This window comes from Numenius arquata, chromosome 9 (genome assembly GCF_964106895.1).
Source record: "Numenius arquata chromosome 9, bNumArq3.hap1.1, whole genome shotgun sequence".
In the NCBI taxonomy this organism is placed as follows: domain Eukaryota; kingdom Metazoa; phylum Chordata; class Aves; order Charadriiformes; family Scolopacidae; genus Numenius; species Numenius arquata.
In genome coordinates this window covers 57,308,602-57,333,134 of record NC_133584.1, presented here as the reverse complement: position 1 = coordinate 57,333,134, position 24,533 = coordinate 57,308,602, and the positions used below count along the sequence as shown (strand labels likewise).

At 40.4% G+C, this 24,533-nt stretch overlaps 1 protein-coding gene across 1 annotated transcript in view; it reads right to left on the bottom strand.

Annotated features, from left to right (window-relative positions):
* The window catches only part of TFAP2D (transcription factor AP-2 delta), a 46,660-nt gene that overhangs the window by 11,815 nt on the left and 10,312 nt on the right, over positions 1–24,533 (bottom strand). The window contains exons 4-7 of the mRNA XM_074153733.1: positions 17,696–17,861; positions 14,872–14,990; positions 8,736–8,877; positions 1,677–1,790 (exon numbers count right to left, since the gene is read on the bottom strand). Of these exons, the coding sequence (XP_074009834.1) occupies positions 1,677–1,790; positions 8,736–8,877; positions 14,872–14,990; positions 17,696–17,861 (541 nt within the window). The remainder of the gene's footprint in view (positions 1–1,676; positions 1,791–8,735; positions 8,878–14,871; positions 14,991–17,695; positions 17,862–24,533) is intronic.

Here is a 24,533-nt window from a genome sequence, read left to right as displayed (position 1 = left end):
TTATCTATTTTTCCACAAGCCTAGGTAGCCCATTAAAATCCTCCTATGACTATCTTGTATAAATAAGTATGTCTTCCTTGGTATGTATGTCTAGTTAGGCATTTTGGAGTGTGTATGTAAGGGAAAGTAGGTGCTATGCATATGTGTGTGCACATCACTGTATGAGAATAGAAGCGGTGTTGTCTAGATGTGTTTGTGTATGCCTAGGATGCACACAGGTATGTGTAAGCATGTAGGAATGTACACATCCTACACATGTAGGAAGTCCTGTAAACATACAGGAATGTATGCAGTTGTGGACCAGGCATTATCCTTGCCTCTCCCTACTCCCCCAACAGACAAATGGAAGAGGTGTAATGGTGGGTATTTTGGGTTCTATTCAAAGTCTGAGGGGCTAAATATTAGGTGCCACACCCGCATCTGGCTGATAGACACTTCATGCCCTATCAGAATCTTAACAAATAAAAGATGTTAGGGCACAAAAGTATTCTATCCAGCCAATGAATGAAGAGTGTCTTAGCTGGCGGGGCTAAAGAATATGCATCACCACTTTAAGGCTTTATAGGACTAACAAACCTCCTTGGTCTGTAACCAACTCTTTGAAACAGTTCTTTACATGTTGATTTTTTCAGCTAATGGCTAGAAAAGTACAAAAATCTGTAGCCTCGGCTGGTCATGTATTCCCCTCTATGGTCTGAGCAAAGACAGGAGCACCTCTAGGGTGTTTCCTGACACTTATCTTTGAGAAATACCTTAGACAACCCCACTGTTTCAAAGTGGCCCTCTGGAAGTTTCAATCTCACTCTTGACTGTATGTAGCACATAGCCTAAAGCAAAAATATGAAATTGTACAGCAAGTCCTGGGATAATAAATATTTCTGATCCCAAACTGTCTATGTGTTTTTATCCATAACTTGGATAAAATTCTGATGAAGTTTGGACTTGGCATGGAGGTACCACGGGTCCTTGTCTTCATAACAGCTTCTTAAGCTGTCTACACCAGTAGATTAAATATTGCTAGGGCATGGGCCCAGGAACTGAGTCTAAATATATTAACAGTCTCAGGCTTTTTCATCTGAGATAGCTTGCATTCTCTCAGACCTTTCCAGGGTGTTGCTCAGGAATGGCTGCAGTGAGACTGTTCCAGTAGGTAGTCTGTTTTGAGGCCAGTCTTCTTTGAAGGCAAAAGAGTTAATAGTATGATCATGTTAAGATGATGTCAATTGGTCTCAGTAGTATAGAGGAGGCTCTGGAACCATTTAGTTACCGGTAAGGATGCAACCTAACTGTTCCTCCTTTTATTGTTTTTTTGATTCATCAGTACTGTCATTTTGGTTCCGAACTTGAGTTTCTATATTTCTGAATAATCCACTTCATTGGTTGCTTTGTGATTTGGCTCACATCTAGAGCAAGGCAACTTTCTGCCCAGATGCAGACATTTGGCCAGCAGAAGTAGGCAATTACTCAAACTCAGACTGTGGTCCTAAAGGCAGGGTGAACACAACTACCCTAAACTGCATTACTGGACAAAATGTGTTTTTAATAGGCACAGATAACAGAGAGATTATGGACATTATAGTCTTCTAGGTAAGGGAAAAAAATACCATTATAAAGCCATATGTAGTTTTTATCAAAATTATGGATTTTAGTTAATTGTTCCTCTTTCAAAATCATACCTGAAATGTGTTAAATGTCTCTGGATGTCGAGGTCTAATATTGGAGTTGGTCTGGAGGATCCGAGGGGTGATCTGTCTTGACTTAGAAGGTCTTGGAATTCTTTACATATTTGTCTAAAAGGAAAGTGAAAATCCTTAAGTAAGATGGGTGTAATCCTTTCCATAAAGCTGATTCCCATGATACTGTCACCTTGTTCTGAGTGATTTCATTCATAACAGAAATGTTGGGCAGAAGCATTGTGAAACAAATTAAAAGCAAATGAATCTCCCTCTTGCCTCCCAGCCCCAAATTCTCAGAGCCAACAACATACGGAATCTCCTGAACAGGAATAGTTCCCCTCTGGAACCATATTAACATTGACCTTCTAAAATGTGATTTCTCTCCTGAATTGGACCCAGTTTGGCAGTATTAAGTCTGGCTTAGCTCACCTACATTTGAAGCAAGGGTTACAGTTAAAGAAGATGATGAACTAGCATTGGGACATGCCTGAAAACTTTGTGTAAATACACCACTACTTCTACATTTACTTGTGTGCACTGGTTTATCTGCAAGTAAAAGTCCTGGCCATTTTGGCCTTGCCTTCTTGACCCCCAGCTAGTAAGACAAATGGAGCATTAGGAGTTGTGAAGGAAAACGCTATCTTTGCTCTCTTAGTTTCCATGTGTGTCCATACTCTGCTTCCTTGTAGAGTCTGGGGCAGAAGAACTGGTGGATCCTCAACTGAGACCTCTCCCACAGGTCTGCCCAGAGTGAGAATTCATTCCAGTAGCAACTATTTAAATTTCTTATTGAAATATTCATTAAACTCTTTTACATTTCTACCATGCATAAGGCAGCCTAAAGTACATGTCTATAGCAGTCTAGAGGACTTGCATCCTAACAGTGCCTCTTTCTCTCCAGTGACTGTAGGAGGAGCTCAGTGACTCACTCAGCTGTCAGTGCCTACACAACAGAGAGGCAAGTGAGGCAAATCCCATCATCTCCACATTTTTCTCGATGATGGTTTCCTGGGCAACACACTTTCAGCAGGTAGGACCTGGGACCCCAGTTCAGCACCTTGCAATGGGAACTCAGGCTTTGCTTTACCTGATCTCCCACCAGCGTAGTAACACAACTTCTTTGATGGTCCTGCTGTCTTTCCTCTCCCTCTGCTTCTCTGGATGCCTTGGCACTGGGGATTAAAAACATCCCCTAGCATAACTCTACATGGGATCTAACACTAAGAGAGACCTGAAAATAAGTTGTTTTTTTTTTCTTTCTTGTGATATTGTTGATTTGGGCTAATTTGCAATTAGTCCAGGAATGTTCTACCAGTATGGGATTTTTTAAAGAAACCAAACTGGCTCCATTTAGTGCATGCCCTCAGAAGAGTACTCTCTGGACCATGGATGAATAGAGACACCACTTACATCAGTTTACGATACAGCTAATTAAAAAAAAAAAAAGGAGAGGTGTCTGGATCTCTCTCTCAGGAGTTTTCCAAATGAGCATACCATTGTCCTTTGACTGTATTAGAAGAATGGGCACTTAATGTGGGGTCAGGAGGGCCTGATGCCCACTAGATGATCAGGACACTCAGTTTGGTTGCCTGATACTAGCCTGAGACTCAGTTGGGTTGGCCTAATACTGGTCACAGTGACTACATGTAACCTAGTAAACAGTGCCACATCGTAAAGTGAGCAGTGCCAGGGATCACTCTTACACCCTCATGCCGGTTGTCCCCATCTGAAAGGCTCATATATGTATGCTCTTCTAGCCTCCTAAACAGGGATGCTTCCTGAGAATGGACCCTGGCATGGGCTAACTCCCAGAACATGCACAAAAGATATTTGAGAGAGTTCAAGGAGCCATTCTAATGTTTTAATAATATAGACAATTGTAATGTGATGACTCAACATGTGAATGCTTTACTTTGTTAGCATAGAACCAACTACTGTGCCTGGGCACAGTTTCAAATACTAAAGAGCATCTCTGTGATGCATGATTTCTGTTAGAAGACTCTTTGCACATCTAGTCCTAGATATAGTTCAAGTACTTCATTATCACCTTGTAACTGTTGTCCTTTGGGATGGGGGCATAATAGAAAATAAATGGGTAAACTCAGCTTCTTGGTCTTTAGAAGGTCCCTCCATTGCCCAGTTACAAGAGAGGAAACTACATTAACCTGTTTTTACCCTTCAATATATCACTGTTCTGCACGTTTTGAACACAGACTGGATACCACATCTCTCTCCTGACTCCTCTCCTGACTAGGAGGAGAGGAGATGCAGAAAACTATTTCCTGCTGTGCTACTGGACTTCATCCAAGCCTGATTTCTGTAAACGCTTGTCATCCGTATGGACCTAGACACCGACTGCTTGAAAAGACAGCATCGTCTTAGCCTTTCAGGCAAAGAGAGGTATTCAGCAGAAATGTATGTAAATGCAGCATACAGTTTTAATGAATCAGGTCCTTAGAGGAAAAACAGTTCCTTTCAACAACTGAAAACAGTCAGTCATTTTGGCTTCTAAACAATCTACTATCCCCAGTCGGCCCTGTCAGCGCGGCTCTTCTCTCCTTCCTCCAACCTCTACTTTCTACCTGTTGAAAAAGTTCATCTTAAAAGTTCTTATATTTTGACAAAGGAAAGTGTCAGAACCAAGTGTGCAATTAAGTTCCCTTCTATTTTCACATGTCAAAAGTCTTTACTGAGTGTTGGCAGATTGAAAGAAAAGAAAAAACTTTTTTATTATACATGAAAACCTGTAAAAGGCAGTAACCTACTTTTTTCAAGGGGATTTCTAGGCAAAGTGGTGTCTCAGAGCCTCTACTACCAATAAAACATCACCTGGGGTAGTGACAGGGAGGGGGCTGACAGTTATTTGTTGAGTTGGACTGTGACTTTGAGAAAGCAAAGAAAGATGGTTATGCTGTCTTAGGGGCCATGGATTAATAATAATAGAAAAAAAAGAGTCCTGGTCACTCCTGCAAGGGAGGCACCTAACGATTTGTCATATATGGTCAGATGTTCCAGTACCTGATCAGGAAAAGACAAAAAATTCGGTACTGGATCAGAACAAGAGCCCCTCTAGTCCATGATCCTATTGCTTGCAGTGGCCAAAGTGAATACCTTGTGAAGAGTACGAGGGGCAAATGTGTGTCCTTGAGTCTGTCCAAGTGTGGCAGAGTTGCCAGGCATCCAAAGATCAGGTATCAGAGATGTTCAGAAGGTTCTGTGTGTCCAGTCTCAGAGCTGCTTTTCAGAAAAGTAGCAAATTGAGCACATAGTGACATGAGCCAGAGGTGGATTATTCTGTACTGGCTGTAAGAAACGCCACAATAAAATCCTTATTCACACTATTCTGTTTTGGTCTGCGTAAATATGGGTACCTGTCCCTCTCTCATGCGGGAGGCCTTGTGCTGCGATACTCTGTGATGTTTCCTGTAGGACAACCTGCATCTCCATCAAGTGGAATTATTGATGTGGCCTTCAGCAGTTCTGCATCTGTCCTAGCTGCAAATTGATGAGGTTCTGTCCCCTGTTGTAAAGCCATTCAGGGTCACCCACACTTCTGCAAGGTGAGATAACTCATGTTTAAAGATCCTCTAAAACCAGGTCCCAGCTTTTGTTTTTTTTTTCTTTTTTTTTTTTTCTGTGTGGATTGCATAGACATGTCCTGAAGCCTTTCTAAAGGTTAACAGGCCAACAGGGCTAATAGGTCTAGGGTTAACAGGTCAATATCAGCACCCTTTGGCCAGAATTATGATAATTCAGTCTTTTGGTTTTTTAAGGCATCTTGCTCTGGAATGCCCAGAAAATCATCTACGCAGTCAAAGGAGATGAATGCAGAGAACGAGACTAGTATGAGAATGACTGTTCCCTGTGAGACTTTACCCCTTTCTTATCCTTTCAGCTCTCAACCAAAGCTTGCTTCACGTCCATCCTGCCCTTGCTGTCACTTGTGTTCAGCGCTGTATACTGGCAACACAGCCCAATCATCTCTTCTTCCCATAATAATTGTCGGATAAGTCTCAGATTCTTCATTGTCTAGACCATCAAATTGTTAGAACAGGGCATGGTACCACCTTGTTGCATCAAATGGTACTGTCCTAGGCAGACCTTGAGTTTACAAATATGAGGGACTATTTCCAAGAGGTAGTTTTGGAAGATCAAGTAGTTCAACACAACAAATATGGTTTGTTCCATGGCAGAAAGCAGTTCTGATTTCATTCGTTGTACTACTATTAACATAGCCTCAGGCCAGGTAGGGTTGAGCAGGGCAGTCAAGAAAGTGTTACCTCAAATTTAGCGACCTCCATGTGTTAAAGAGGGCTATTGGCATCTAAAGTATCAGTCTTTAGTTTTCATTAGCCCATGAGCCACAGTTCTGTGCATGGCAGCTGAACTGCTTCCACTCAGGTATAGATGCCCTTGATAACACTGGGAGCTTCTACTGGACACTGGCATTGTAGACTGTAAGGGATCTATTTACTTACCCACACATAGATATGCAGTACTCAAGACATCCATAATAACTGACAGACACAACACAGTGATAAAGAGAGACCTGTTTGCTTCTGGAGCTGCTGCTGGTAACCAAGCTGGATAACCTAGTTCATCTCAAATGGCAGTATGTGCTTGTGTTTGGGCAACTGAATGAAGCCACTGAGGTTGGATGTCTGAACCCAGAATGGTGTTTCATCTATATACAAGGAATTGTGGAAATAATCTTGTTCTTTCCCCTTATTTTTCCTCAAGACCCCACATGTGGAAGATCTCACTAGTTCTGCCAAAAGCACACTTCTATGGGCTGCCAGCTCTGTCCCAGAGTAGACAGTGGTAACGCACAGGCAATGGCACTCCATTTCTTTCAATAGGCAAAGCTTGCAACAAGTGATTTTACCATCCTGGAATTTCAGTGTAATTTTTGGTGGCAGCATAACTATATGCCACTTTTTCTGGTGTCATAACCTACAAGCGCACGAGGCAGGGCAGCTGTGAAATTACTGAAATGACAAACCTTGAACTTATATACGTCTAGTGAATAATTAAAACTCCTGACAAATGACTGGAGTACCTGCTGTCAGACACATGGAAGGATGGCTGGGAAATACCATGCTAGTATTACGATGGCATAGACCTGTGTGCCCTGTAGTACCTGGATGGGGTTGGTCTGTGAATCACTGTTCTGCTTCCAGGCAGGAGAGGGCAGTAGTAGTACACACATTGACCCATCTGTCCCTCTTACAAGCACTCTGACTGCAGCAGGATGTGGCCTATCATTGTATCATCGACAGACCTTTCTGATCAATTTGCTGGTGCTTTTAACTGATGGAAGAAGGAAAAAAGACATTTTGTTCCTTACATTTGCAGGATAACCACCTGCAAGCCCAAAGTTCATGGAGGGTAGAAGTAATGCATGCCCACGACTCCCCAACTCAGAGGAGGGTGAGAAAGTCAGTATGGAGCGGTGAGAAAGGGTAGTGAGACTCTTATGTGTCTGTCAGTGGAACAGCCTTTGGAGATAGAACACAACAGTTTCGCACTGATAATTACAACTCATAGTAATGTGATTTCTTACTAGAGCCAGAAAAGAAGAGGAAATATTTGTATCATTACAGTTGAGTAACATTTTATAGATGGGGCAAATACTCCAGCTGGGGCAATTTACAGTCTTCACTGTTGTTTAGGTTGTGCTGCCCAGCAGTACAATCAGCTTTTCTGTAGTTAGGGGGGCAGATTGTTAATGGGCGATAGAGCAATGGGGAGACACCACTTGCAGGGAGGAGCTGCTTCTCTGCCAGCTGGTTTATTCTCATGTCTCTGAAACCCCTGGGGCCTTTAAAACAAGTGTGGATGTAGATAAGAATAAGATTGTATTTCACTTATATTATTACTTTTAACCTACAAAGGACTTAAGAGCATGATGAGTGAGGTCCCTTGTCACCTGCACAACTGGCAAGTGCCCCCTGAGCCACATGGTGCTCTGCTGAACACTCCAGGGAAGGATCACAGGCTGTATTCATGGGATTCACAAGCCTGAGATGTTTCAATGCATATTGTCTCTGGGTCACCTTCAGGGCGAAGAGCTCTGGATGCAAGAAGATACCAAAGCCAGGAATCCTGTTCCCCACAAATAGACAAAGCAGAACATTGAGATAGAAAGGACAATCCTGTTGATGCTCAGCTTTCTGCCCTGCTACAGGGTGATTCCCCTCTGTTGGGTATATCCCAGCCTAGATGATTCCCAAACATTTCCAGTATTGGGATGGTGGTTTGAGAACTCGGGTTTCTGTCCTTAGCTCTCCTGCAGCCTCACTGTGTAACACTGCAGTAGGCACAGTAAGAGTATGAATATGTTTAAGGCTATCTCATCCAGGCATACCACACACCCAGTGTAGGTCTACATCGTTCCACACAGACTATTTATTCCTGCTTCCCATAGCACATAAAGGTTAATTCCTCCCTCATCAAGGTTAATTAGCCAGATGAAATGTTGTCTTAACATGATGTTACTGCTCCGGGGAGGTGTGGCTTGTTTAGAGCAAAGTCAGGTGTCTCTGTGTGTCTTTAATGGCATTAGCAAAGCTCTCCTGCCGGTGTACATTGTTTCAGCACTTTAGACTTCAGGGGAACTCTTGCAATTTCCATCCACAGAGGGTCTGTCCCTTTGCAAACGAACTTTCCCTCAGTGGACATACAATAACTAGTACTTCAGTAGAAGCTTAGATCTCCTGCTCACATGCAAACAGGAAACAAAGCCAGTCTGTCCTATAGATCTCACCACGTAATAATGTCCCCTCCTCTTCATCTAAACCAAAGCATCTGAGAAGGTTTATGTGGCTCCTTAACTGCAGGCAATAAGAACATAGCCACCAAAACCTCATTGCAGTAAATAAGGTTCCTCTTACAGCATCTCTAAAGAGGATTGCTCTCACTTGCTGTCAGTGAGTACTGTTGTGATAGCATTCACCGCAATCCCAGCTCCATACTCCCACTCCTCCCTCCCTCAGCCCCCAGATCCAAAACAGAGAAGTGACAGACAGGTTTCTTTTTTAGCTTCCTCTCCCTTCTTACTTTGTCGCTAGGATCATCTTTTTCCTCGCTGTCTGCTCTTTCTGTTCCATGTGCTGTCTGGCAATGTGCTCTCCTACTGCCTTGGCAGGGAACTCTGTTTCACAGGTGTAGCCGAAATCTCTGGCCAAATGCAATGCTTCCCCTGTGGGCAAACAAAATGGGTCAGTTAGAGTTGTTGTTGTTGTTATTATTATTATTATTAATAATAATAATAATAATAATAAATACTATTATTATTATTACTCTTGCAGAATGTCTTCCACTCTTAAAAACCCCCCAACACAATAAAAAATCACTTTTGTAGACATTCATTCCCAATCTCAGTTACAGATTTCAGCCCATTTGGCTTGCTCATGTTTAGTCATCAGATAGTGCCAGCCAGAAGATAAGGAGGTTATTCCTCTTACGAGAAAATACTAGTCAAGAGACTTGGGTTTAGTTCCCTCCCCTGCCACCAGTGAGTGCTGGGCAGCTGCTCAGGTTCTGTAAGCCCAGTTTATCGTTGATATTTAAGGCATGGAAGCCAGTGGAAGGTAGGATTAAATCACTCTGAAAAGCTGAGATTCAGCCTTTGGTGCTTCACTTCTCTATCTCTAAAGAAAGAACAGCCTTCTTCCCCAGGAAACAGCTGTGGGGACAACGTACTTTTTAGCATATTTGCTTAGGGGTGAAGCCAGCACGCACAATACAAGTGCCTCACACTAAAGACGAGCAGACCCCAAAGTAAAGCACAAGAAACAATCCTGTTTCCAAAAAGACTGCAATCAAAATTGACCAGACAAAATGAAAAGGGTGACAATGAAGGGAATTTGTTTGCTGACACCAGTCAACACCAATCTTTGCAGCCGCAATCACATGCAAAAATTGAAGATTATACTCAAAAATATCTGCATTACTTGGATTTTTTAAAACATGATTTCCACTATGCCTAGAAAGAAGAAGTAAACAAGCAACCACTGTTTCTGAGTTAAAAGGAGAAACAGTTTCCATTTCTTAGTATGTGGCTTCTGGAAAAGTAAAATAATTTTCAGTGAAATTAAAATAGATTTTAGTGGTATGTTAACAGTGAGTCAGAATGAACAGGCATATAGCTGACTGCCAATTTTGTATTTAAAATGTCTATCCTAGACTTCTTCATGGGTGGGAAAGGGTACAAATTTAAACCATAGCTGCTAAATTTCTGTAGAGTTGCTTCAAAATTTCTATTTCAGCTACACTTTTACTCTTCCTTAAATAAAGACCTAAAGAGAAAGTCAACTGCAGAAGAGTACCAGGTTTTGTTTTTCAAGTGAACTCTGTTAAAACACTTGATAGGTTTGTTTTCATGCCAGTGTGGAAAGAAGATAAAAGTCAAACCCATTGAAGCTGTCATCAGGTGGAATTACCATTCTCCAGACAGCTCTATCCTGGTCCCAGTCAGACCCAAGAAACAATGGAAGGGATGTAGTCAGCAAAGCATTTAAGCATTTAGACACTGGAAAAGTCTTGGTTTCTTCAAGAGAACAAAATTTTATGTGGTGAAATGTAGGCATTTATCTAACATGGTCAACAACAAACTCACTGAAATGTCAATGTTTTCACTTAATGTCAAAAAGAAAGGGAATGAAAATATGAATTTTAATTAAAATTTATCTTTCTAAAGATGATGTATATTATTTACTAGAGATAAGAAAATTATACTAAACCATATTGATGATCAGAGAATCATACAAAAGTATAAAACTTGTCCATTTTACATGGAGTTGGGATTGTGACTAAATGCTAATGGCATATGAGGAGATAAAATAATGAACAAAATTAAATAAAATTACTTATCTGCTTGTGGATATATATAGGTTAAAAAATGCATATACAAATGCACACATTCTGCAAAAAAAATCTAAACATTTTTAAAAAATATTTTTAAAATATATTTTTACTGGAAATTGAAAGCTGGTTTATACTAAGAACGTACAATATAAGTATACATATGTATTCACATAAGTGCACACTTCCATATGACATAAGGAACAAGCATTCAGAGTTACAACATCAAAATCTAAATAAAAACAGAAAACTGGACATGAAAATGCTCTGCAAAACATGATTCCTTGTATCTCATTGTTGAGCAAAGATCTCATTTTGAACTGGAACTGATGAGGTACTTAGAAGTGGATTGGGTTATCCTTCTATATGTATTATTTTTTGTTAATGTCCCTTGTATTACTGCACAACAGGAAACAAGTCTGCTTGGTGGGGGAAAGTAGTTTGTACAGAATGTCATGGAAGATGATCTTTCTTTTTCTACATCATAATTTGGGCAAACATTTATTCTAGGGGAAAATGTGGAAAAGTTGGAAATGTGGATGAACTAACCTATTTTCTTTCACCTTAGATTTACCTTCTTCCGCCTAGTTATTATTTATGTCAGGGAGGAGTCATACTAAAGATAGAAACCCCTAAAATCCCTGGCTTTTACAGCCAGTTGCCTTGTTTCGATCTACAATATATTTTCCCTCTATGCAATATCCCCAGCTCTTTCCTTCTGCAGAGACAAAGAATGGGTGTTGGGGACGGCTGACTCTTTCTCCTTAAATCCAGCACTCAGCTTTGCAGCCATAGGCATCACTGCCTTTCCTACATAATTTGACAATTGACCAGAGAACTTTGCATGATGGAAAAAGACAGTTGCTGAAGCTGAATTGGCAGAGACAGCTCTGGAAAGCCTCAGTGGAGAGACCAGCCCGCGTACCTTGACAGGCTTCTGTGGGCAGGTGCAAGGAGCAGCGTGGGTGTCTCCTGGGTCCAGCAAGAGTGAGAGATGCTCCTATGCAAAGTGAAGGCAGAAGCTGTGTCCCAGGAGAGGGACACTCGGCATCTGAACCTCCTACTCTCTCCTCGGCTTCGCCTCCTCCGGATGCTCTACCCAGCAGAAATGCTACCCAGGGGGAGGAGGGACAGGAGGGAGGTAGAAGGAAAGGGAAAGTTTTTTTCTATTTGTAGGGTGAGAAGGGAGGAGGAACAAGTGGAAGGATACTTAAACAAAGGCTGGTGGGGGAGAAGTGTGGCAGTTGATAGAAGGGTGAAAAAAGTAACCACTGACCTATTTTTCTCAAGAATTTTTGTCCCCCAGTGATGAATGCAGTCAATTATATGTCTAGTAAATTTAATGTCTTAGTTAGGTTTGACAGAAAAACAAATTCTAGATTTTTTGTGTTTTTTCTGTAAGTAATCTGATGGTTTTAATTTCATTCGTGCATGGCTTTTACCTGCATCTGAAATAACATTTATATTATGTCTCTGCCTTATAAGTCACTTATATTTATGTACAATATATATCTCCAAACAGATGGAGACATCTCCCCTTCTCTCACATCCTTTTTCTTGCTCCTACTGAGGAGACTTTTGACTCCATTGAGCCAGCAGTTAGGATTAGCCTTGGCAATGCTGGCATTTAATGGAGGAGCCTTTATTGTATTAGCTAAGATGTAGGAATTTTCCTTTTAGAGCTGGTAAGAGAAATGACCTTTCCCTTCTAATCTAGGCACTAGAGGGCATCCCTCACCTACAGGTTGCACAAAGCCATGTCCTGTACTGCTGTGGAAAGTCTTGCAATGCTAAGCTCATTCTCCCAGTCTGTCTTTCCACCCATTGTCCTGATTTATGTGGATGACAATGTAAAGAGCAGAACTGATCCGTCACACAGTTCCTACTCTAGGCCCCAGAAATCCCTACCAAAGACATGAAAGATGCAACCCGACCAAAACAAGAATAACAACAAACACCCAACAGCCATGCTGAACCCAAAAAAGAAGTAAATTTGCAGAAAACAAGAGGCCACGGAATAATCTTCATAAAGTCTGGAAATTCACTGCAATTCCTCTGTCTAGAAATTACTGCAATTCTAGATTCCAGTCTAGAAATTCACTGCAACTCCTCTGTTGAACTTAGCAGTACTCCCCAAAACTCAATGATTTTAGTCTATTTAGGGGAAGAGAAGTCGTGCCAGAGAGTTTCAAGACAGCTTTGGTCAATATACCTAATCACCATACAACTAATTTTGCCTTTTCTTACCTCAAACAGATAGCCAAGAGGTTCAGCACATTCCTGCCTTATGGAGATATTAAAGGCCTCAATACACTGAAGACTGTGAGGACCTTCAGTAATAATAAACTTAGAAGCATCTAAAGTAATCAAGAGTGACACAATCCTGGGTCCTTATGAGAAGTCCACATGATCCAGAATAAGACTAAGACTAAGAAATCATTATGTCAATTTGTATATTGACATCACGCAGAAAAAAAACAATGTTGTTTTCTTCATGTTTTCTTCTCCTCTGAAACCCAGACTAACTGTGTCTTTCCATTTCTGCCTCGCCCAACAGCAGGAGCCACTGAGGGATGGGTTTCCTTCCAGAAACCATGCTACAAATTAGTGCCACTTGGAAATAAGATCTGCACATACAAAGAGAGGACAGCTTATACCACAAAGAGTTCAATGAACACTTCCAAGTTTGACCGAGGATTGGTTACATCGATAGAAAATGAACTACATTTCGTTTTCTGTTGGAATGTTAACGCGCGTGGTGGTGCCTGTCCCAAAAATTCCAGTAGAAAAAATTAATGATTAGCATGCCTAGGCAAACAGGTCTCTGTCAAAGTGAACTCAGTCTCCACAGTATATATCTTTAGGATTCATGTTAAGGCAGTCCAAGAACAAAAGCAATACCATAGGCTTGATAATAGGTTTGCTATTGGCTTTGAGTAAAAGGCAGGGGGGAAGCACCTGGATTCCTTTTCCCTGGGAAAAAGGAATCTAATTCTGACTTACAATAACGGTACTTTGCCATCAAACCCAGGCCAGCAGTTGTTAGAGGGCTTCCTCTTTCTCAATCCCTTCTAATGAATGAGTAGCTGGCCACATAGATCTGTTTATGTTTTCCTGCTAAGACCCAACAGGCATGAAAGACTGTGAGGGTAGAAACAGTCCTTACTCCTCTAAACTGGGAGAGAAAGCTTTCTTTTCAAAGACTGTAACTCCATTACGTCTTTCTCTTTACTACAAGCAGGTGTGACATGAACACGCCTGTATTTCAGAGCAGCCCCATTATAGTTGTGTGCTCAGTGGCCCCTGAGAACCTTAGTCCCTCCTCTTAGACCATGAAAAACACCATTGACATCCATTGTTGTAGATTCAGCACTATTTCTCCATCCTTTGAGATATTAAAAACCTGACTAGACAATGTCCTGAGTAACCTCTTCTAATTGACCCTGCTTTGAGCGGGAGGGTTGGACTAGAAGATCACCAGAGGCCCCTTCCAGGCTCAACCTTTCTGTAATTCTGTGATTCTGTGGTAATATGTGCTGAGACCTCAGTCTACTTGCCTAGATCTGTATGGACCTTTCAGGTTATGATCCTGGAAGGTGTTGACCTTTAGGATGAGCTGAGCACTCTCAACATCAAGGAGGAGGGATCTGAAATTCCCCGAGCTGCTACTCGCAGCCAGACAACAAACTGAGTACTTAGTGGATTCACCCAGAATAGAAGTGATTCAGGTACAGTTTCTTCCCTTTGCCTGAGGGGTTTGAACCTGCATCTCCCAGCTGAAGAGACCGGCAGTATTTGGTGAATGATATTTAAACAACAAATAAAGGCCAAGAAAGTATCTCCTGGGCCTGTGTAGAGTTTATCTGAAAACAGATTTCATTCATTTATGTGTGGGGGGAAAAGTCTTGTCTAAATATTATGCCTTCTTATCGGAAAAATAAATCACATTTTTGGATCAGCTCCAGGAAATTCACAAGTTAAAAAAAAAAAAAAAAAAAAAAAGGATAAATAAACCTACTTATAGAGTTGGTATAAGACATTCCTCTCTCTCACAAGAACACTTGGATCATCGATTTGTAAGTCAGATCCCAGCACAGAAAGCACAGATCAATATTGAGGAGACTGCAGGACCAAACCACTTGCAGGGAACCAAGACATGTCAGAGTGAACTTCCATTTTGCCACTCGTTCTGTCTGTGGCTTTAGGCAAATCAGTTCTCCTCTTTGTACAAAATACAGGTTATGATATTTAACATTGTGGCTGGAAAGTGTTGTATACAAGGAAACATTTTAATTATGTTTATATTATATTGCAATATTGCAAACCCTACCTTCTACCAAGGAAGTCAAGAGGGTGACATTTGCTGCTTTTCTTCTTCCTGCAGGCAAATTCAGTCCCAGTCTGTCTAATTTTTCTCGCAAGCAGCGTCCTCCATTCTTGGATTTTGCTCTATCACGAGAGAACAGTAGGAAAGAGAAACTTGTCTTTATTCTGCACTTTTTTCCCCATGTTAATGTAAGTCAAGAAATTGTACACACCTTATTGACAAATGTGTGGGGTAATACCTGCACTAATTACATCAATGGAAAATCTTTCAGAGCTGTATTCTTAACATCCTGGTCACACTGTATGTCTTTCACATTGGTCCTTTGACAAAATTTGACATTTTAATGCCTACCACAGGGACATCAGACAGCTTTCCACCTGGCAGAACCCATGGTCCTGATTTGAGCATAGAGACTGCTATTGCAATGACTGAATATAGATATTGACAATTTAGTCACTTATATCTGATTTGGCCACCCCAGGCTCCCAAGACAATCAAGAGAGAAACATGCACCTCTACAACAATATTAAACATATGTCTAGAATGAGGGGGCTTTACCCATCTCTCACACCTGACAATAAAAGGAAGCCAGATGGCTACTCAAATGTAGATGTCTATGTGGAACCCAGCTCCAGCTATCCCTGTATAATTTATGTAGAGACCTGGGTGCTTAGAAATGTAGTCTATGAAGCCCAATACTTACAAGGAAGAAGGATAAGGCAATAGGAAATGCTGAAGCTAAAATCTCAGCCATCGTTGGTTATCTATGCCCCTAACCCAAATGCCTACCTCACTTTGTTCTCACAAAATGGTTCCTGGTGCATCCCCCACCGGCTTTTCTGCAGTACCTCAGTGTTTGAAGTATTTGAGACAGATACACTTATACAGCAGATGTAGGTTCAATTTTTTGCTCAGCCTGAGGGAATTTTAACCTGTGTCTTTTAGACGAATGCAGCAGCCAGCAGGCAGCGAATAATGAATGTTAAAATGCTTAGACATTGAATAGAGCAGTGACTGGAACCCAGATATCTCCCATTCCAAATGAATGACCTAGTCATTAGATAATAGAGTAATCACTACAGTTACACCTTTGCTTTTGTCCAATAAACATGTTATCAGCCCCAAATGAGATTGAGGGGCCCTAGACTTAGAATAACCAGTCACTGAGTATTAAGCATGCCTAACTAGATGTTTTGAGGTGTAGGTTCAAGTTTCTTCAGGCAGAGGAAGGAACCAAACTTGGAATACCACCCTTTGGATGGTCATTTCTATGCACTAAGAGATAGCACAACTTTGACTGTGTTATATGTCAGGAAATGTCTTCTGAGAACACTTAATTCTGAAGAAAAACTAGCTGGGGAAATACCTCAGTGGTGACTCCTGACAGGATGCAAAACCAACCCTGGCATGTCTTGGGCAAGCCATGAATGAGATTTAGTTTTGCTACATCTCTGCTGGTCAACTACAGAATGTTTGAGTCTGTTCCTTAGTTGTGACACCTACAGGTATAGCCTGACCAAATCTATTCATTTACACTCTCTGCTTCATAAAACAGAATTAGCACATCCAAAGTGCTGGCTGGGACCAGACCATGGCTTTTGCTAAATCCTGAACCGTGCCCAGGGTTGATTTGGAATAATGATATTTGGTCTGGGTCAAAAACTTACAGGGATCATTCTAGCATTTTAACCAAGAGAGAAATGAGTCCCCATGTTCAGGCTGATGCCCTTGCATTCTTACTAGTTTGTACTGGTATTGATGAAGTCTGCAGAATGAGTATTTAATGTTAATATCTCTATGACTATTAGCTGAAGGCCTCTCCAGGGTGAAGCATCAACAGAGGAAAAGTTTTCTGGATGTAGATTTTGGATTTCAAAATTGTGCCCCGAAACAATTTTGTGATCTATAGTCCTTACTCTGCGATATGGCTCGAGACAGCTCTTGGACTACTACGTATCTTAGAATATCGCAGGCTGGTTAAAATGACTTTCAGTATAAGTGTGAGGATCAGTGTGGCCTTCAGTGACAGCAGTGAAATAGCCTATGACTTTCCAGCTAGTTTTGATCAAAGGGCATTCAAGTAGCTTATGCCATCTAATTTGACACCTCAGGGACATTGCGACTTACATATGCCTGGCTGAATTACAGTTGCCTCCTTGTTTTCCACTTGCAATGTGAGGCACCGTCTGCCACTTTCCTCCTCTCTGCTACTGCTCTCTGCAGGTGTCTGCTCTGGTCAGTGAAGGGTCAGATGCAAAATTGTACCTAATTACTTGCTTCTCCTCCAGTATCAGAATGAGAAAATGAAACCCAGCATATTCTGCTAAGTCTATCTTTTCCGTACTCAAAATGCATGCAAGGGATAATGGGAGAAAAAGACATCCTTACACCTCCATGTTTTAGGTTTTTGATGAGTAAGGACTGTAACTACACTTGGTAAAACAATGGACTTCAAAATAGTTTCTCAACAAGAAATCAGATTTGCAGCTGTGGTGAAATTTTCTACACACCTGAGGGTCTTTTTTTTTTTTCCATTCAAAGTAAGGCAAAGTGACACCTATCCATCTCCGATTTGGGGGGAGAGGTGTGTGTTAAAAAAGAAATCAGTTCACTGAGAAATCTAAACTTTCTGTGAAAAATGTTAACACAATCTCCATTTTTCTCATTTATTGAAAATTTCCCTAGAAACAGTGCTTGCTCCCAATCCATTTTGTGTTTTCTCAAACTATGTCCAAGAGGGCAAAGAGAACAAAATCTATTTGTAGAAAAATAAAATTACAGAAATTACAGCACTGTCCGGGACTTGTTATTCTCACCTTCAACTTACCTTCTCAAAATACCTCCTAAGAGGGAAGCGTTGAGACATTCTGGTGGTGAAAGGCGCCTCTTCACCTCTGCAATGGTCACTTTGTACTTTGAAGTAGAGCTGAGTAGAGATAAGCGACCAGGAACAGAGCAGAACAGGTCAGTGGGGTTAACAACGCAGGTGCCACCTACAAACCAAAAGAAATGTTAGAGGGGGGGGGAAAACCTCATATTCCATGCATGCAAATTCAAGCATAAAGAAAAATGTTTTCTTGTGGTTGGTTTTGTTTCTTTGTTTGGATTTTTTTTTAGGGGAATGTGTGGTTGTTTTTTTTTTTTTTTTTTTTAATGTTGTATCACATTATTGCTTTGAGAAAGATGAATGGATTGACATTTCAGTCTGGGAAAAGTGAATGATTAGATCTCATAAGCTTTACAGTCAAAGTAGATAATTATGGCTATTTGATATCACTTGATTTCATGCTCAGTAAAAATGACATAATATCATTGGAAGACTCTCATATCTAGTATAATTAACAACATAAGACTGAACCAGATTCAGGTATCACTCATTATTTTAAAAAATGCAATTGGTGAAAAATGTAGGACGTTGGTTCTAATGAGAAATCTTCATTTTAACTCTCCTAGCAACGTTTAGGATTACAAAGATGCAACGGCACTACAGGTTTGCAGTGATTTTCAGCCAGAATGGGTTTACACACCTTTGAACTCTCATATACTCCTTCTAAAGTCAGGTCAATTCCTCAGCTGATATTAATGATTGAAATCTATTGAGCTACATCGGTTTATCTCAGGTTAGTTCTGGAATTGTTTACTTCTTGAAAGTGGCAATTACATGGCCTGGATCTAAAACTGCTGCATGATCACCAAATCTTTCAATGAAGATTGTGATCAATAACTCCTCAGGCAAAATCGAGCTTTTGACTTCAAGTTAATATGTGAGAGAGCAAGAGAGAGAAAACTTTCTCTGCAACTGCTCCAAGAGGATAGAACAAACTCTTGGGTAAAAAAAAATAAAAAAAAAAAATCTTAAGGACTAATATATTTTATCACCAAGTGCAAAACACTTTTCTTTGGCCTGCCTTCTCCAACCTGTCTACAATAAAAAATTCTGTGGAAGAAATAAATCTTACCACTGCATGCACAACTCTCCCCTAGGGGAAAGATAAGAAAAAAGAATGAGCTGCATATGACAGTGATATAAAATATCATATAATTCAATGCACTACTAGAATGAGTTCAGATGGTTTCTGTGAGGATGACAATATAAAGACCTTCTTACAGCAGCATGAATCTGTGCTCATCATTCGTGTTTAAAGGAAAGATACTGTATTTTTTAAACTACCATGATAATTTCTTCTTTCCTGTGAACACCCTAATCTCTTTGCACTGCAAAAGCTCACTTTATTAGGCTTAAAAATTTTAGTTTGTAATCTAAATTCTGTAATGTGAATAGAATAGAATAGAATAGAATAGAATAGAATAGAATAGAATAGAATAGAATAGAATAGAAGGAAAAAAACCCTCACTTTAGACAAGATCTTTATCTTCTTCCACATGTAATCCCTCTAAAAATTAAGGTGACTATGCATGTTCCAGTTTTAGCAGAGAGAGAGGAATATAACTGAAGGATGAAACTTCATTAAAGGCAGACTATTGCTTGCTTACATAAGGCAAACAGAATTTCTTTCCAAATATTTCAGCTCTTGAAGTTATATTTAAACATTTGTGCTGACAGTAAAACCAGAAAAGGACATCTCTTGGTATAAATCCCAGATGGGTGAGATCCTGACTGAGTACAGAAGGATGCTTTACGACTTTTCTAATTATGCTACAGGACAGATATTAGTGTCCACTTCTCAGACAGAATATCGAGACAAATCATGCATCACCAAACATATAGACACATTGAGGGCACTTAAACACATTTTTGCTACAACTCATGAGCTTGTATGCTGAAATACAGAAATCCGGTGCCACATGTCGGAAACGTTTTTGGTTTTTTCTTGTTTTGGTGTTTGGGTTTGGTTTTTTTTAATCGTATCTGAAGCAGGGTTGCACAGAAACCTATAAATATTTTCAATTAACATTTTCAAACTTCTGGTCTGTCAGGTACATTTGTGAAGCGTGTTAACACTGAGTAGATTTGTTTGTTTGGCATCTCCTGACACAATACATATACACACGTGTATATATATATACGTGTCAAGAAAACAGTAGCAATGTGTACATATTTATTTACTTCAATAAATCTGTAAATTTTATAATGAGGGAGACTGCACTGAAATGGGTGTCATATTAAAGTTTATCTTCTTGCCAGGTTAAGCCAGTATGTGCACCATTTATGCCAGATAAATAATTGTTCCTTTAATCCAAAAACCTGTTACCCTGCAGCTGCTCCTACCCTAACCAGAATTTATTGGAACATTTTTCACTACTATTTAGTAGAAGGTTGTTTACAGTCTAAAATGTTTAAAAATATAATGCCTATGCAATATGTTCTTAAGCAAAGCAATACCAGGTAAGCCAGGTATGGGTTAAAAGTAAAATAAAAAAACAAGTCTAACTCATTTGCTTTCCAGAAACAAGGAGAATAAGTTGCAAATTACAAGAAGGTAAAATATGTTGCATATAATTATTTCACTATATTAATTATTCATTGACACGGCAACAGAGAGCAGCGTGGGGCTTTCTAGGTGAAACTATGTCTTTGTCACAAACTGTGTGCAGTTTTGAAGGCACGGATCTCCTACCATAAACACCACCTTGGAGAGGAGGTGGATGAAGTCCTGGCCTTTACACCAGGTGGCAAATAGAAACAGGCACGACAGTAAACAAAAGGAGGGCTGCTAGAAAGAGGAAGGAAAGGATGATAAGTGCAACCACACTGGAAGATGAGGGGTTAGTTTTCTTGCCAAATACACACACTTTAGTGTATTCCTTCCCCCATATTCTGATCATGCATTAGAGTGGACAAATGATTTTGTGAAGAAGGGGGTAGAGGACAAGGTGTGTTTCAAGTTGCACTAAATAACAACGGCAACAACCAGCTTTTCTTTCCTGTCAGCCCAATGCCACTGTAGGTACTGATGGAAAAGCCAGTCCTTCTTTAACTTTTGAGCTGGTCTTGTCATAACAAGGTGTTTGAGAGGTGGAATGCTAACAGACACCAGCTGAAGAAGCGGAAGAAAATGCTCACAAAAATAGAATGGAAATAATGCCTTTCACGAGTCTAGCAGTTCAACCTGGAGATCTCTGTTCCTTTTAGCAGCTTTTCCTTCCTTTAGAAATCTTTACAAAGTAGCTTTTGGTGTCAGGGTACTTAAGACCCATCAGCTCATCAGATGAAGAGCTCCACACATAGCCATGGCAAAGTAATATGCCCACCAGTTTACATAAAGAAGAGAAAATTGTGGCCATTGATGTCTGACTAGTTACCCGCACCATTTGTCCTTCTGCAAGGGTAGGAAAAACAAAATGAGAGCAGGCAGGAGGTGGGATAACTGGTAGAATCATCCAGCAGATTGCCTCAGCAATTTTGTGCTCCGAGTACCACATGAAATGGGTCTGTGAATGTTAAAAGACTCTTTTTAGGACAACTGTTTATTCCCACAGGGAAGTGATTATGTGGTTTGGTCTGACATCATCTGTTGCCATAAGATACTGTGTTACAAATGACTGTAAATGGTGGTAGTTGTGCTCTTACAGCCACAGAGTTCTAAAGATACAAGCAAGACAAAATTTAGATGTAGGAGGAATATCTTTTATATTTTAGCTGATAGATTTTGGAAAAAAAGAAAAAGAGAAAGAAAGAAAGAAAGAAAGAAAGAAAGAAAGAAAGAAAGAAAGAAAGAAAGAAAGAAAGAGAAAGAAAGAAAGAGAGAGAGAAAGAAAGAGAGAAAGAAAGAGAAAGAGAGAAAGAGAGAAAGAGAGAAAGGGAGAAAGAGAGAAAGAGAGAAAGAAGAAAAGAAGGAAAGGAAGGAAGGAAGGAAAGAAAAAGCAAAGCTTTCAGGCACACAAACCCTTCCTCAGGACTTCTCTTTTATCCAACTTTACTCAATTGCTCCAGTCTTCATGACAGTTTTACTCTCTGATTGCCATCTTCATCTTGATTTCAAAAAATATGATTGCTTGAGAGGGAAAAGATGGGTGATATAATTTGTGCTGTATATACGCCACATTTGGGTGAAAGACCCACGGCCCAATACTGCCATATACTGATAGTATTAGACTCACCTAATCTGCTGAATCACCTCAGGAGATTGTATATAACCTGATCTAGTTGAAGATTTCCCTGCTCATGGCAGGGGGTGTGACCAGATGACCTTTAAAGGTCCTTTCCAACCCAAACTATTCTATGGTTCTGTTCTATTCCATGGTTATTGTCATGTGGTCTCAGGGGTAGGGATAACAAAAGTCTACATTCATTTTTGCTAGCCTGCTTTTGGGGCCCAATCCTTTTCCCTCTAGCTGACTGCTTCATGCTCAGCACAACATACTCCTTTGTATGAACTGCGCTTTTGCTTTGTTTCCCAAGCTTAGGATGAACAAAAATTAGGCTATGTCATGCTGCAAAAGGTAGTCACAGCAAACATCAGGAGAGTATTTTCCCTTCCTTATTCCTGTCTCCCCATGAAATAGCACAAGTCAATACAAAATGCCAACACAAGCTGATGATGGGTTGTGTAGATGACAGCAGGGAGAACAACAGAGCCATACTCTTAACTCAACAGTCTTGTCAACACAATGAAGATCCCAATAACGTATGAGGCAAAAAGAGCTTGGTCTGTTTTGATTGTAGGTTTCCCTTTGTATAGATGAAGAGGACAATAGGGTGGCTGGAGTGTGATGATTTATTCTGATTTAGTTATGTGTTTGGGCATCTGCTGAAATGCAAGTCTCCCTGACACCCTCCGAGTTAAGTATTTGTGCATCTTTTCATTGACAAAATCCATACTCTAACATATTTTATGCTTTTCATAAGTAACGCTATCACTTTATTATGAATGAGAGAGAGAGGTATCAGCTGATGTCAGTGGATGATTTTTACACTTTATATACAAACATTATTTTAAATGTGTCTCTAATTTTGTATAGATACACACATCCCTACACTCTGCAAGGTCAATTCTTATTTGTTAATCATGACAGCTGCCATACGATGGGTATTTTATATTCATTCAAGAAGAGGTAGTCCCTTTCTCCAAGATAGTCACCCATAAATATCATGCAGTTATGGAAGGAAACATAATATACTGGTGACAATCATGCAGAAGTACTGTGACAACAGAGCAGAAATACTGTTTATTTTGTTTTTCAGGATATACACATGTTTGTATGCTTGTGTACATTATTAAGTATAAGCATGTGTGAGTGCCTACAGATTAATCTAATATAAAATATTAATAACATGCTATGCCTTTTATTAGTCTATTATTTATATCTACAGGTGCTGTTAGTAGGACTCTCCAGCTTATAGTCCTTCCTATTTTCTGCTCTGTTTTGAAATTCTGGCAAGTTTACAGTATGTTACAAAATGAAGACATGAAAATCTACCTCTCCACAGCCTTTTTTTTTTCTTCCCCTAGAAAGTAGCAAATCTAAGCAAGCAGTTAACTGTATAGAGTATATCAGTATTATTTAATCCCATGTTCAGTTCCCAAAGGTCTATAAGCAATTTAAAATGTTCTCCAAGTTATCCTCACATCACCCAGTAATTAATCTCGGGAACTAAATATTCAAAATTCTAAAACTCATCTACATTTGTAAGAAAAATAGTAAGTACTGCTTCTTTTCCCAGTTATTCTTTTGGTTTCACTTAGGTATATAGACTTTGCATCATGTAAATAGTCATGTAAACCAGCTCATTCCATGAACATAAACAATTCTGAGGTAATGTCCCTCACTACAACGTTCATGCTAAGAAAACAAAGACGTGCCTGCATGCACAAAACATGGGGTTTTTTAAATATAAACTAGAAGATTCAGTAGGACTGAGGGGATGGTCAGCAGTTTTTAAGACCAGCCTCTAAGCTACACACTGTTTTCAAGGCTCTTAAGACTATTAAGAGTTTTAAGTTTAGACAATGTTAAAAAAATAGCCTGGGAGAAGGAAGGTTTTATGGTGGAAAAGTGAATAATGTAAATAAGGGATATTGTTCCAGGAACTGAACGTTAATGATTATATCAACCTGCAAGGGACTGTTAAATCTCAGGCACCCAGGACTAGCTCTCCATCAACGAGACGTATCAGCACTGATACAGGAGCACTCTTACAGCTCCTGGGGTGAAGGAGGGGACCCAAACCAGAGCCAAAAGAAAAGATACCTGCTCCATTCCTCTTTCCTATGCACAATCCATGAGAACTCTTCAACATTTTTCAACAATGCCTCTCCGGGCCCTTCTTGGTCAGCAGTTTGGGAAAACAACTGGACAGTGTGGATAAGCCTGTGGGACTGTGGGAGGAAGGCGTAGGCAGGCTGTGTGGGGTGTGGGTTGTGTGTGTGCAGGTGCGGTAGGGTTTGAAGCTCTGCCCATGGTGTCCCACGACTCTGCAAGGGGCAGAGTGAGTGATGTTGGAGCGAGGAAACTGTTCCCCACAGGAGGGACTGGCAGGTCGTGTGCGTGTGCGTTATGCCACGTGTGTTGTACTTTTATACACTTTATTCCCTAAGTTTCCCTGTGTGCTGAGTTTGTGGGATGCCGAGGACTGCTCAGAGTGGTGTACACCCTGTGTGTGCAGGGCTCTGAAACCTTTGCTGAGGCCAGGCCAAGCCAAGGCTGTGCAGATCACAACTGCCCACAGCTTGGAACAGAGAAGGGGGACAGAAAACACGTAA